General features: G+C 59.3%; 1 protein-coding gene across 1 annotated transcript; it reads left to right on the top strand.

Moving 5' to 3' along the window:
• Positions 1-653: 653 nt before the first annotated feature.
• On the top strand, positions 654-11,997 carry LFNG (LFNG O-fucosylpeptide 3-beta-N-acetylglucosaminyltransferase). The gene is made up of 8 exons (XM_064461564.1): positions 654-1,116; positions 7,873-7,921; positions 8,747-8,846; positions 8,997-9,150; positions 9,255-9,340; positions 9,641-9,806; positions 10,056-10,141; positions 10,231-11,997. Exons 1-8 carry the CDS (start codon positions 721-723, stop codon positions 10,295-10,297), a joined length of 1,104 nt encoding a protein of 367 aa, XP_064317634.1. The 5' UTR covers positions 654-720; the 3' UTR covers positions 10,298-11,997.
• Positions 11,998-12,918: the final 921 nt, after the last annotated feature.

Genomic DNA, 12,918 nt, shown 5'->3' with positions numbered 1-12,918 from the left:
CCCAGCACCCTATTCCCAGATTTACCCACCACGCTGGAGCTCGGTGGAAGTGAGAGCAGTGCTGTGTTTTTTGGGGGTTTGGTTTTGGTCGTTTTTTTAAATTCTGCTTGGCCTCAGGAGAGACTGATGGGAAACTGCCTGGACTTTGGTCAGGCTGGTCAGCTTTCTGGTAACCTCTTGGACACGGCTGTGAGAAAACCTCGGTGCAGGGCTCTGGGAAATGACAGCTCAGGAGGAGGAGGAGGAGGAGGAGGAGGAAGGGGAACGTGCCCGTTGCTGCCGATGCAGCAGCGAGCAATGCTCCCGCCACGCTGGGGGCTGCAGGGACCGGCGTACCCCCACCCTGCCCACCATCCCCGGGGCCTCGATGGGAGGGAGGGGGCGGCGGCCTGCCCGCACCCCGCCGCGCACTCCCGCCCGTGGGCAAGGCAGGGCAGGGCGCAGGCAGGAGCCGGGCAGGGGCCGAGGGGTGGGCAGGACGCGGGCGGGGGGGTGGCGGAGAAGGCGCGGGGGGACGGCGCGCGGCTGGCGCAGGCTGCGGGCAGGGCCGGGCGCGCGCTGCCCACGCCCCGCGTGGGGGCGGCCCCCCGGTACGTCCCTCCCCGGGCGGGGCGGGGGCGGGGGCGGTTTAAAGGCAGCGGCGCGGCGGGGGCCGGCGGCGCGGCGCGGCGCGGCGGGGCGGGCGGAGCGCGGCGGGGAGCGGCGCGGCGCGGCAGGAGGATGCTGAAGAGCTGCGGGAGGAAGTTGCTCCTGTCCCTCGTGGGCTCCATGTTCACCTGCCTCCTGGTGCTCATGGTGGAGCCGCCGGGGCGGCCGGGGCTGGCCCGGGGGGAGGCCGGCGGGGCGCAGCGGGCGCTGCAGAGCCTGGGGGCGGCGGCGGCCGTGGCCCCCCCGGCGGCGCAGGGTCCCCCCGGTCTCCGCAGCTTCGCCGATTACTTCGGGCGGCTGAGCCGAGCCCGGCGGGAGCTGCCCGCCGCCCCGCCGAGCCCCCCGCGGCCGCCGGCCGAGGACATCTCCCCCCGCGATGTCTTCATCGCCGTCAAGACCACCAAGAAGTTTCACAAGGCGCGGCTGGAGCTGCTGCTCGACACCTGGATCTCCCGCAACCGCGACATGGTAAGGGGGTGGGGATGGGGTCGGTCCCCGCCGCCGGCCGGGGTGCAGCCCACGGGTGTCCGCTGCGGCCCCGCCATTCGCCGTGCGGGGCCCGTGCGGTGCTGTGGCCTGGCAAATGCCACCTTTTCTTTCTGCTCCTCCCGTATTGCTGAATAGGGGGTTTATTTTGAGGCTGTCCGGGCCGCCTGGAGCTAGCTGTGGTTTGGAGAGGGTGAAATGCGGTGTTGCAGGGTGAGTTTGGGGTGGGTGAGTGATGGAGGGAGCCTAACCTGGGCTCCTTGCATTCAGCAGCCCCCCAAAATGCTGCTGTGGGGTCCTTCCTGCTGAGCGGCTCCCATCGCAGAGCTCGCCCTGAACTGCTTTCCACTGGGGAAGCTGGGGCACGGTGTAGGGATGCAAACCAATCCACTGGTGCCTGATGTGGGGTCAGGTCCCTGCGGGCTGCGGGGCCTGGCTGCGGGTGAGGTTTGGCAGGGCCCCGTGAGGTGCCTGCAGCTGTGTTGCCCAAGTCACACCCAGTTTAGCAGCCCATTTCTGGGAGAGCACTGGGCTGTGCCGAGGCTCTCTGTCCCCTTATCAGGAGCTGGGCAGGACTGGAATGGCTGGGGGCTCTTGCAGGTCAGAGCAGGCTCACCTGTACTACAGCAGTTCTAGCTAGTTCCATTCCTGACCTTACTGATGTCCTGCCCAGAGCTCTGGCAGTCCCTTACTCTGTCCTTCAAGTACTGAAGCAAATTGAAAAGGGGGAAAAAAAAAGCTGTTTCCTTAGGAAGTGTGCCTTGCCATCTGCCCCTAAGACATTTTTCCTATCCTTAGACAGCTTTTCAATTAAGTTATGCCTGGTCCTAACCTTTCCATCCTACTGTTTTCACGTGTTTCCTTCTGGCCTGGAATTGTGTTTCTTGTTTGCAAACTGTTTTTTTTTTTGCAAATCGGCAGTGGCTGAGGGGGAAGCCCGGGGGGGCGGGGGGTCGACGACCTGTCCCTGCCTCCTTCACCCCAGTCTGCCTGACCCTGTGGGGTCTTGGCTCCTGCAACTTGCCCCAAGCATTATCTTACTTCCCCCCTGCCCTCCCTCCCGTGAATCTTGTCCCTTTTTTACTCAGGTCTCCTGGGCTTGGCAGTGGCTCTGCCGTCTCTCCCTGGTACAGTTATTTAATGGAAGTCTCTTTTATGCTCTGCTGCCACTGTGAGGGGGTGGCAAGTGATGGTGGGGGGGAAACGCTCTTTGAGCACCTACAGATGATCCTGGGAATGGCTGCTCTTTTTTTTTTTCTCTCCCTCTTGTGAGCTTCGGCTTTCTTCTAGGTTTTTTGTTGTGCTTCGTTTGTCCGTTTGGATTCCCAGAGACCCGAGGCTCGGCTCTCACGCTGTCCCCCTGGGCAAGCTAACAAAGCCCCTTTTCTCCTGGCGCAGAGAAAAGGCTTCGCAGCCTCTTGTGTGGCACTTTCCATGGGAACGGGGGAGCCGGAGCCGGCGGTGTCCAGGTCAGGTTGCCTAGAGATGAGGGCCATGAAGCCAGGGGGGCCGCAGCCCGGCGAGGTGCCCGCCTGACAAGCCAAGCCGCTGAGTGACGGCTCTTGTACAGCACTTGAGGACAAGGAGCTGCCGAGAGAGTTGGAGGCGGCGCAAACTCCTGCGGAGCGAAACGAGGGCTGGGGGGTAGATATATGGATGCAGAGGGGATGAACCCACGCTGCTGGTGGTGACTGGCTCCAGTCTTCTCATGCTGACCTGGCCATCGTCTTTGGGAAGTTTTGGGGCACCCTAGGCTCCCCCAAACTTGGCATCAAGTTGGGGTTTTTTGCCTGCAGAGTGCAGCATTGGTGCCATGGGGCTCATCTCCGTTGCTTCCCTGTTGGGGCTGTGTGGTTCCTGCATCCCCTCCTTGCCTGCCCCGTGGTTTCTGCCCCAGGAGGGTGGTGTGGTGACAGTGGCGCGCTGCTCTGCTCAAACGTCTCTCTTGGTCTGAGTCAGGCCTGTCTCTGCTCATCCTGTCCCTTTCTCACTCTTGTTTTGCTAACGGCACTCAGGCACGTGTGCTACCTTGCGATGCAGGGAAGTTCCTGCCCAAGGGCTGAGAATCCCCCATGCCAGATGCCATGTCTCTCCTTCCCCTGACCCTCCTCTCAAATCATATCCCAGCCTCCCTCTTGGCTGTTCATTAACCAGGCAGCTCTTTGGGGAGGAGGGATGCAGGCACTGGCAAGAGGGGGTTAAATCCAGCAGGTAACTCCATGCTGGACCCTGGCAGATAGGGGGAATAACTATTGTCTCCTTCCTTGGCTTCTCTTTGTTCTGCCCACAATAGTCCCTGTTTCCTGCCCTCTGTCCCCCTCCAGACCCTGCAATGGGCACCCCCTTCTCCTTCCTGCTTCTCTCTGCATGGGGAGGGCAGATCCCTATTCCCTTCTAAATCTGCTCCCTTGCTTGCACAATCCAGGCCAGACACGCTGCTGTTAGAGGAGAGTTATGGGTTTTTCTCCTCTTTGCTTTGGGGAGAGTTTCCAGCTGTCTCTGTAGCCTTAGGATGCTGGAGTGCAGTCTGGGGAAACTTTGCACTTGAAAGAAAAGAGAGGGAGGAGGAAAATGGCCATTAGGCAGAAATCCTGGACCCAAGCAGAGTCCAAGCCCACTGGTTTCCTGCTGAGTCGGGTGACTTGCAGTGGCAGAGTTGTGTAAGAATCATCCCCCGACCCCAGGGCACCCCAAAGGCAGCGGGGCAGCTCGGCACACACCAGGGTGCCCGCGAGGGGTCTGGGCTGGGCTGCCATCCCACCAGCGTGGGATCTGCTGGCTTCCTCCAGCTTGATGCGGTAATTGCAGGCTTTGAAAAATTCCTGCTCTGGGGGCAGAGGGAATGGGTTTGCCTTCCGGAGAGCATGCTCCACTGATGGTGGCTCCCAAATTTCTCTAGCACCTTGGCCAGGGTCCCCATCCTTGGGGTGGCCGCAGCAGAGCGTGCCTGTACATGTGTCCCACTTGGGCTCCTACCAGAGTGCCTGGGTCCAGGGTGCTGCTCATCCCAAACCAGCTCCGTGGTGCAGCTGGCTCCCCCCAGCCCTGGGCTGTGTGCCAAGGCCTGCTGAGCACTGCTGAACTCGGCTCGTGTGTGAGTGTCCCCCCACCCAGGCAGCCTGTGTGGTTTTTGAGGATGGGGGCCCCTTAATTGCAGGCCCCAAATGATGCCACTGTCCTTGTCCATAAAAGCCCCGGAGCCGGTGAGCGGCGTGCGTAGAGCGCCAGGCGGGAGGGTGGGGGACCCTTGCTGCACAATGAGCTCATTGTTTGCAAGGAGGTTATTAAAAAATTATAGCATTTTTAAATTACAGTGGAGGATTCTTCCTCTTGCTGAAAGGAGCAGGGGGAGGAAGGGCCTGTGGCCTTGCAAGCCCCTTCCCCGCCTCTATGGGTCCCAGCCCCGGGACCCCTGTGCCAGCAGAGACCCCTACAATCCTGGAGAAAGCCACTGCCACGCGGGAGTGGGGATGCCGCCATCGCAGGGACACTTCCATTGCGCTGCTCCTAACCCACAGGAGAGGGGTGGGGATTTTCCCTCCTAACCCCACAGGCTGGAGGGAAAACATCTGCTGTGGGGGACACAAAGCCAGGCAAGGACCTGCTCTGGCAGCACCCTCGCCTCTCCCCGGAGCCCCTTGCCCAGCTGGAGGCTGAAACCCCCAGCACCTCTTTCCTGCCTCCTGCACCAAAGCAGGGTGGCTGCTTTCCCCTTTTCCTTGGGGTGAAAGGGGCTGCAGCCCCCCCGGGTGCTGCATAGGTGGGTGCCAGGGTGCTCCATCCTCTCCCAGCACAGGGAAGTGAGACATGGTGCGGGGGCAGGATTTGTGCACCGCAGGGTCACGGGGGTGCCTGCCTGGCCGAGGTTCCCCTTTCTGGAGGGCGTGCTGCTGGGGAAAGTAGGGATGGCGGTGGGCGCGGTGCCTGCTGAGCATGTGTCACCCCTGGGATGCTGGCTAGACTGCTTGGCCAGGCAGTGGAGAGGGGAGCAGGATGACCTCAGGGTGGCCTCAGCTGGTGGGATGCCTTGCGCAGCACCCAGCCATGAGCAACCCACAAGCTCTGTTGTTGGAGGGGAAAATGAGTCACCATGAAAGGAGAAATGAAGGGGAGGGCAAAAAAAAAAAGGAATGGGCCCTTCCCAAGGGTGAGGAGAAGGCAGGGGGCTGCTGGCGGCTGCCTGGCTCCTTGCAGGCAGCTGGGGGGGCTGACCCCATCCCAGCCATAGGGACCCTGGGTGCCTCTCGGTCCCCGTACGCAGGGGCCATGCATTGTACGGGGCTGTATGGAGCGGTGGCAGCTATTGTTCAGGAGGGATTTGGCATCCTGTGTTTCTTGAAGCTGCAGTTTTGAGAACAATGAGGTTTCCTGCAGGGGCTGGGGGGGGTGGTGGGCCCTTCCTCTCCTGCACCCTGCAGGAAAAGTTACTGTGTGGTGGGCCAAGAGGTCCTGGCACCCCTTGGTGTGCTACAGCTGGCATGGGGGCCAAGTGGGGGAGAGGAGGACGGGAGTGGGTGTAAGGGCTTTGAGTGCTTTCTGCCTAGGAGAGTGGTGGGGGCCTGGCCCTGCTGCTTTTGGGTCTGGAGATGGAGACTGGGTAGGTGACAGTTCAGTTCCCATGTGTACATGGGGAGAGGCCAGAGGGAAGATGCCTCCTTAGGATGAAGCCTTTTGGTGCAGGCAAATAATAAACAATTGTCCCTGTGGTCTATTTATAGCCGCTGAGCTGGAGGATTAGTTGTGGGGTTATTTTTGGAGTGGCTGAAGGCACAGTTGCTGGATGGTGTTTCTGAGCTAATCAAGCAAACATTTTCTGTCTCGCCTGTGTGGACACTCTGTGTTTCCTGCCTCCTGTGTACCCCTCTGGTGGGGTGGGAGCCTTGGGGGACACGTACCAGGGTACCACATGTCTCTGGGTGATTGAGAAGGGGCTTGTGATGGGATCATCTTGAGCATCCTTGGATTGTGTCCCCCTGCCCTGGGCCAGCTTGTAACCTCAGCAACCACCTGACACTTCCCTGAGCACCTGGGAGAAATGGGGACCAGCAGCAAGATGTTGCCTGGGGGTCATGTCCTCCTCCTTCACGCACAGCACTGACCCTGTCCCACTCCAGCAGCAGTACATGTCCCAGGGACGTGATGTCCATGGGCATCATTGGCTCTGTAACTGATGGGATAAGGTCCCTGTCCCCCAGCTGTCCCCTCCTCCTTAGAGGGCCCCTCATTCCCTAAACCTTTGCTCATGGCCTTCCTGGTCCATGGGGAGCTGACGTCTATCCCTCCCCCAAAAGCAGGGCTGTGTATTTATCAGAATTTGCCTTCCCACTCCTCCATCCATTTTTCTTTTACTTTTCTCAAGCCCAAAAGGTCACTTGTAACCCTGTCCCCAGAAACATGCCTTCCTCGCCTCCCATTCAGCCGTGCTGCAGATCTGGGCGCTCCCCACCAGCCTCCCTGCTTGGGACCTGAGCAAACACTGGCTGGCCGGGTTAACCAGCGCAGCTGTATGCTAATGACTGCTGCTGCCCGCTTAACTCTCCTCTGCTGAGTAAAGTCAACCCAGCTATTGTACCCACCTCCTCAAACAAACCACAAAACCCCAGCGCGTTCCTGGGGCTGGCCGGCTGTGGGGTGGCACCCAGTTTCCAGCTCACTTGTAATTCATCGTCCCCAGTGCTTGGGATCCATCATCCCCCCTCTGCTGCCTCCTGCCTCCCCCCCGCCCCAGCCCTTTTGTCTTTCTTCCTTTGCCCTTTTGTGCACGTCTGGTTTTTAATAGCGCTTGGCAGCTGGTTGTGGTTTCTCTCCTCCAGCTTTGTTTGCTGCCCGCTGATTGATGGCGATGCCTCCCACCCCCTGCTCTCTCCTCCTGCTTCTTGCCCTTCCCCAAATCCTGGGCCAACAGCAGCCCCCACCAATCTTCCTTCCTGAGCAGCATATGCCAGGAATTAACTGTGTAAATAGAGGAGCGCAGCCGGGCAGGCAGTTTGGGTGCCCAGGGAGGAGGTAGGTTGCTGCCTCGTACCATGGGGAGAGTGCTGGCGTGGGCAGGGAGGGACGGTCCCCTCCTTGGGGCTGGCGACAGGCACCCACCGGCTCAGCAGCCCTGGGCAGGATGGGGAGCAGAGAGGAGCTGTGGGGGTGTTGTGCAAGTGGCCGGGGACAGCCATGTGCTGTTGACACAGGTGGGGACGCGGTTGGCAGCCGGTGCTGTGGGCAAACACACCTGCCTGAGCAGGGAGAGCTGCTGGGTGGCTGCTTTGGCATCCCTGGCCGCACATGCCGGCTAAAGTCTGAAGTCTCGTCTCAGACTGGGCTGTACTCTGTACCTGCTTGTCATCACCTGCTCCTCTCTGTGCACCCACCTGGTGCTGGGGACGGCCCTTGCATCGCCCAAAGTCCTTCTGCCTGCTGCTGCCCCATGGAAAAGGCAACAGGATGGGGATGCTCCACATGGGTGCTGGAGGGGGGCTGGGATTTGCACCCCGGTGAGGCGTGGTGTTGCGTGCCGTGTCCTGCCAGAATGGCTTGGTGCCCTTCTTGGTCTGAGGCTGAGCCTGACATGGGTTTGCCTGGCTTTCCAATGCTGCTTTGGGTTTTAGCGAGGAGGGAGAAGTGATCACCAGTACCCAGCGGGACCGGTCCTATCCACAGCACTGCCCTGTTCTGCCAAGCCGTGCCCAGAGCTGTGTGGCCTCAACTCCTCAGTTCTCAAATGTGCCTTGTCTTCTCTTTCAGACCTTCATTTTCACAGACGGGGAGGATGAGGAGCTGAAGAAGCAAGCACGTGAGTCTGTGGCCCTTGTGCATTTGCATGCGTGACCTGGCCAGGTTCCCTGAGAAGCCCCCACCTGGGGAGCACAGCTGATGTGGACCCTACCCTGGGAACTCCGGAAAAAATGGTCAAAATGACACCAGTTAGACACTAATCTCAGGAGCCCTCACCATTGGGTCCTGGGCTGAGAACAAGGCGATTTGTTTCACTGATGGTGCCTAAAGCACCCTCTGCCCAGGAGCCCCATCTGGGGACAGGATCTCTTCCCAGTCAGCCCAGCCCATCTCCTGTGTGATGCTGCTGGGGAGCATGATAACGGGGTGGGGTGCCTTTGCACCACTTTGTCCCTGGGGCAAGCTGGGATTCATGGGCAGTGGGGCCAGGGTTTCATGGGAGCATTTCCCTGGCAGCCACCCCCTGGGGCCAGGGTCAGCTCAGTCTATTCTCCCCATGCAAATGACTCCTTTTCAGGCTGGGAAGCGATTCCCTTTGAGCTAGGCAAGCAAATAACAGGTGGCTGCTGCTGGAAAGGACAGCTGGAATAGGGCAGGATTTTGGCTATCATGTCCTGGGTAGAAAAGCTCACGGACATCCCCTTGATGCTGGGGTGGCTGGTGCATGGCTCTGGGATGGGCAAGGTGATGTAGGGTGGCATCATGTGTGGTTCGTGGGATATGGCTCAGGCCTGGTGCATCTGCTGCATCCACATCCCTTGCTCATCCCTTCCCTTGTCTCATGTGGACCTCGAAGCCATTCCCCAAAAATTCGTTCTGTTTGAGCAAGCAGGGAGGTGTGGGATACCCCAGCACCAGGCTTTGACCCCGTCTCTTCCCACAGGAAATGTCATTAACACCAACTGCTCAGCTGCCCACAGCCGCCAGGCCCTGTCCTGCAAGATGGCCGTGGAGTACGACAAGTTCATCGAGTCCGGCAGAAAGTAAGCGGTGCCCGGGGCTGCCGTGAGGGACGGCAGGGCTGCGAGCCAGGGGGGAGGTGTAGGCAGAGGCCATTCATAGTTTTGGGGCCATATCTCAGCATGGGGTCTGGGGAGCTGCCCCAGCCCGGCGTGACACTGCTGCCACTGCAGGTGGTTCTGCCATGTGGACGATGACAACTACGTGAACGTGCGGATGCTGGTGAAGCTGCTTTCCAGCTACCCCCACACGCAGGACATCTATATCGGGAAGCCCAGTCTGGACCGGCCCATCCAGGCTACGGAGAGGATCAGCGAGAACAAGATGGTGAGAAGAGGGGCGAGAGGTTGGGGCTGGCTTAATTTGGGCTGGGGTTTGGTTCCCGGTTGGTGGGAGGAGGTCTCACTGCCATTGCTTCCCCTCTCTCGCAGCACCCTGTGCATTTCTGGTTTGCCACGGGCGGAGCAGGGTTTTGTATCAGCCGGGGTCTGGCGCTGAAGATGAGCCCATGGGCCAGGTAAGAGCGTTGGTGTTGCTTTTCCGTGGGGACTAGTAATGGTCCCAGTGGGGCACAGAGCGGCAACAACATCTTTGGGGATGGATGTTTGACCGTGTCCTACCACCTTGCTCCCCTTGTCTTGCTGGGGTTTCTGCAGGGGGCTTGGAAACGAGCTGGGAGGGACCTCAGTTCCCCCAAGTCTAACTGACTTTTAATCAGAGCTAGAGCTGGGCACCCACTGGCCAAGCCCAGACCCCATGGGGTGCCCACATCCCCCCAGGCCTTGCTCCTCTGCAGCTCCTCTCTGTCTCCCCGCAGCGGGGGCCACTTCATGAGCACAGCAGAGAAGATCCGCCTGCCTGACGACTGCACCATTGGCTACATCATCGAGTCTGTGCTGGGGGTGAAGCTCATCCGGAGCAATCTCTTCCACTCGCACCTGGAGAACCTCCACCAGGTGCCCAAGACAGAGATCCACAAACAGGTATCCCTGTCCTGGTGCCCTGGGGTGGATGGAGGGGTTGGGGTGGACAGTACCATCGTCTGGTTTCATGTTGTCATGTAAAAATTGGGCATTGCAGCTAAGATACCGATTGATGTGCTTCCAAAATGTCAGTGGAGGGGCTTCTCCCATCAGCCCATCCCTGTGGGGTGATGCAGAGCGTGACCGGAGGCTGTGGGAAGCTGTGTAGCCACATCATCTGTTTGACCCTCCTGTGTTTCCTCCCCCCAGGTGACACTAAGCTATGGCATGTTTGAAAACAAGCGCAACTCCATCCACATGAAGGGAGCCTTCTCTGTCGAGGAGGACCCATCCAGGTGAGATGGGGGGACTCCATCCCTCCTGAGCCAGGGTGCCGCAGGGCTGCCACCACCCCCATGCTCAGCATCGCTCCTCTCCTCCGCAGGTTTCGCTCTGTGCACTGCCTGCTGTACCCTGACACGCCGTGGTGCCCCGCCAACGTGGTTTACTAGGAGACGTGTGTCCCCTCCAACCTCGTCCCGAATTTCCCCGGTATCCGACGGGCATGCGGGACCTGTGTGCGGGTGTGTCAGTCCGGCCTCGCCGAGAGGCAGACGGACGGATGGACGTCGTTGCTGTGGTATTGCACAGTGTGTGTGTGTGTGTACTGAAGGCTGCTGTGCGGCCCCTTGTCCCCTGCCCTGCCTGCCCGGCTGCCCCTGCCCGCTCGCTCTGTTTGGGACGGCAGGGAGGGATGGGTCCTGAGCACTTAACTGTCGGGCACCCCCGCGGCGCTGCGCTGGCGGGCCCCACGCCATGCGTGAGGAGCGACCGACCGACCGCAGTGCCTGCATGGCTCTGCCTCCCCCAGGCTTGCTTCTCCTGGTTTGTTTGTTTGTTTTTTTTTTTTTCCCCTTTCAAATGTTAAGTTTTCTGGTGTGTGCCTCCCCCACCCCGCTCCCATATAAACCCTCCCCCACCCCATCCTCTCGCCTAGCCCCAAAATCTCAGCAGCAAAGCTCTGGCTCCTGATTCACATGAAGGGTTACCACTGAGTTTTGCTCCCCAGCTCAGCAGGCAGCAAAAGGCAGGCAGAGAGCAGGCAGGGGAAGCCTCCCGGCCACAGTGAACACTGCTCCAGGGTGCTGCAAAGCTGCTGGGTGCTCAGCGGCTGCACTGGAGGGAGACAGTGGGGTGGGCTGCAAGCCAGCATTGGCGTTAGCTCTGTTTCCCGGAGCTCCCTCCATCTGGCCGAACTGTTGCCAGCAGCATTGATCTAGTGCTATTTATAGAGACTAATGTAAAGACTTTCTATAAATACGGGGGGTGGGAGGAGGGCTTTTCCGGAGCTGCCACTGTGGCGTTGGGTGCTGTGTTTGCACAGGGCCTCCCTTCAGTGCAGCCTCCCTGCCTGCTCGCGGGCCAGCCGCAGGCAGCGGGTGCAGGCAGGCTGAGTGCGGGCAGCCCTGCACCTTTGCAAAGGAGCACTTTGAGGTCCGGCTGGGGGCTGCGTGGATGTGTGTTCTCCCCCGCCATGAGCTGGAGCATCCTCCAGCCCTGGCCTGGCTGTGGGTGCTGCTGGGGTGGCCAGAGCACCCGAGAGGTGCCTGGCTGGCCAGGTGCCTGCCACAGGCGTGCAGTGATTCCCAGCTCGGCTGTTGCTCTCTCCCTTCTGGAGATCTGGGGAGGGAGAGGGACCCCACATCCCCCCGTGGCCACCCTGCCTGCCTCTGCCAGCCCTGTGCCCCTGGGGTAAGCAGGCTGAGCCAGAGCTGAACATTTCCAACCTGAAGCTGAGTGAAAATAGCCCATAATGGGTGCGTTGTAAATATGTTATTGCGCCAGTATTTTTTTACTGTGCCTTTTTTTTAAAAAGAAAAACCACATTGAGAAATATGTAGATTTTAAAATGCTTTTTATACATTTTCTGTGGATCGGAAAAAAAACCCCAACCTTCTGATAATCTGTTTAAGAAAGAAAAAAAAAAAATTGCGATGTCTTGTAACTGTCACTTACCTTAATTTATATGTTCCAGTATCTGGAACGTCACTCTGTGCTTTTTGTAACTAGGATGTGTTTAAAGCAGTAGATGTGGGATGGGGAACCAGCATGGACAGTGTGTTCTCAGGGACTTGAACCCGATTGCTGCCACGGGGTTCCCGTGGGAGCTGTCACCAATAAAGCAGCTTTTTTTGCTGACCACAGCCACCTAGTCCTGGGCTCCAGTGTCTCTTTATGTCCAGGCTGCGCTCACGAACACCCCTCATTCCCCCTATGGATGTTGTTGCCTCTAATGAAGCTCTTGGGGATGCACCGAGGACGGTTTGCGCCTGCATCCTTCTCTTTTCCCACGGGTACTGGGATGTGCTGGCCATTTGCATCCCAGGGTGTGAGGGTCCTCTCCTCCTTCCTCTCCCCAAAAGGTTTCTGGCAGGGCTTGGCACCTCAGGCCTGGTTTTTCCCAGGCTCTGGGGTGGGAGCGGAGGCAGCGGGAGCGAGGTGTGAGCCGGTTGTTAGCAGGGTGCTGTTAACAGCCATCGGGCAGGCGTGTGCGTGGGAAGGATGAGCACCTTCCATCCACGCCCTCCCTTTGCCCTCTCTGCCACTGTTTTAGCTGACACCAAGCACCCACCTGCCAGTAACAAGCCCCAGCTTTCAAGGGCTGGGGCAACAGCATTAGATCTGCCCCCTCCCCCGCTCCTAAAACCAGCCCTCCTTGTGTTGCACTGGCACCAGCCCTTGCCTGCACCATCCTCTCCTCCCCCCACCTTCCTCCATACCCAGCATATTTTTTTTTTATTTTTTTTTTTTATTTTCAAGGCACACTTACTTTACAGTTTTGCTTGAATCTCTCGGTTATCAGGGGTTGGCTGTGCTAAAAATACAGCCTCGCAGGAAGTCAGTGTGTGCTAAAGCAACACACACACACCCTTCAGACACCCACAAAAATCAAAAGTCCTCCAAACTCTGCAGCCCTTGGACTGGTGGGGGTGGAGTGGGGATGGATGCTCTGACTCCTGCCTCAGGAAACCCAGCACTGCCCTGACCTGGCCCATCCCCCTTCCACCGCAAAAAAAAAACCCCCCAGGTACCCAAAAAGCTCCCTGGAGAAAGGGGAGGGTGGACAGCAATG

Source organism: Phalacrocorax carbo, chromosome 10 (genome assembly GCF_963921805.1).
Source record: "Phalacrocorax carbo chromosome 10, bPhaCar2.1, whole genome shotgun sequence".
NCBI lineage: Eukaryota > Metazoa > Chordata > Aves > Suliformes > Phalacrocoracidae > Phalacrocorax > Phalacrocorax carbo.
The sequence above is the reverse complement of the archived record's forward strand: the minus strand, read 5'-3'. Positions and strand labels throughout refer to the sequence as shown.

What these genes read in the sequence shown, in the direction of transcription:
- LFNG (XM_064461564.1), top strand. Translation starts at nt 721, where the DNA reads ATGCTGAAGAGCTGCGGGAGGAAGTTGCTCCTGTCCCTCGTGGGCTCC. An exon ending in AGACAGAGATCCACAAACAG is followed by an intron (nt 9,807 to 10,055) that starts GTATCCCTGTCC and finishes TCCTCCCCCCAG; the next exon opens with GTGACACTAAGCTATGGCAT. An exon ending in GTCGAGGAGGACCCATCCAG is followed by an intron (nt 10,142 to 10,230) that starts GTGAGATGGGGG and finishes TCTCCTCCGCAG; the next exon opens with GTTTCGCTCTGTGCACTGCC.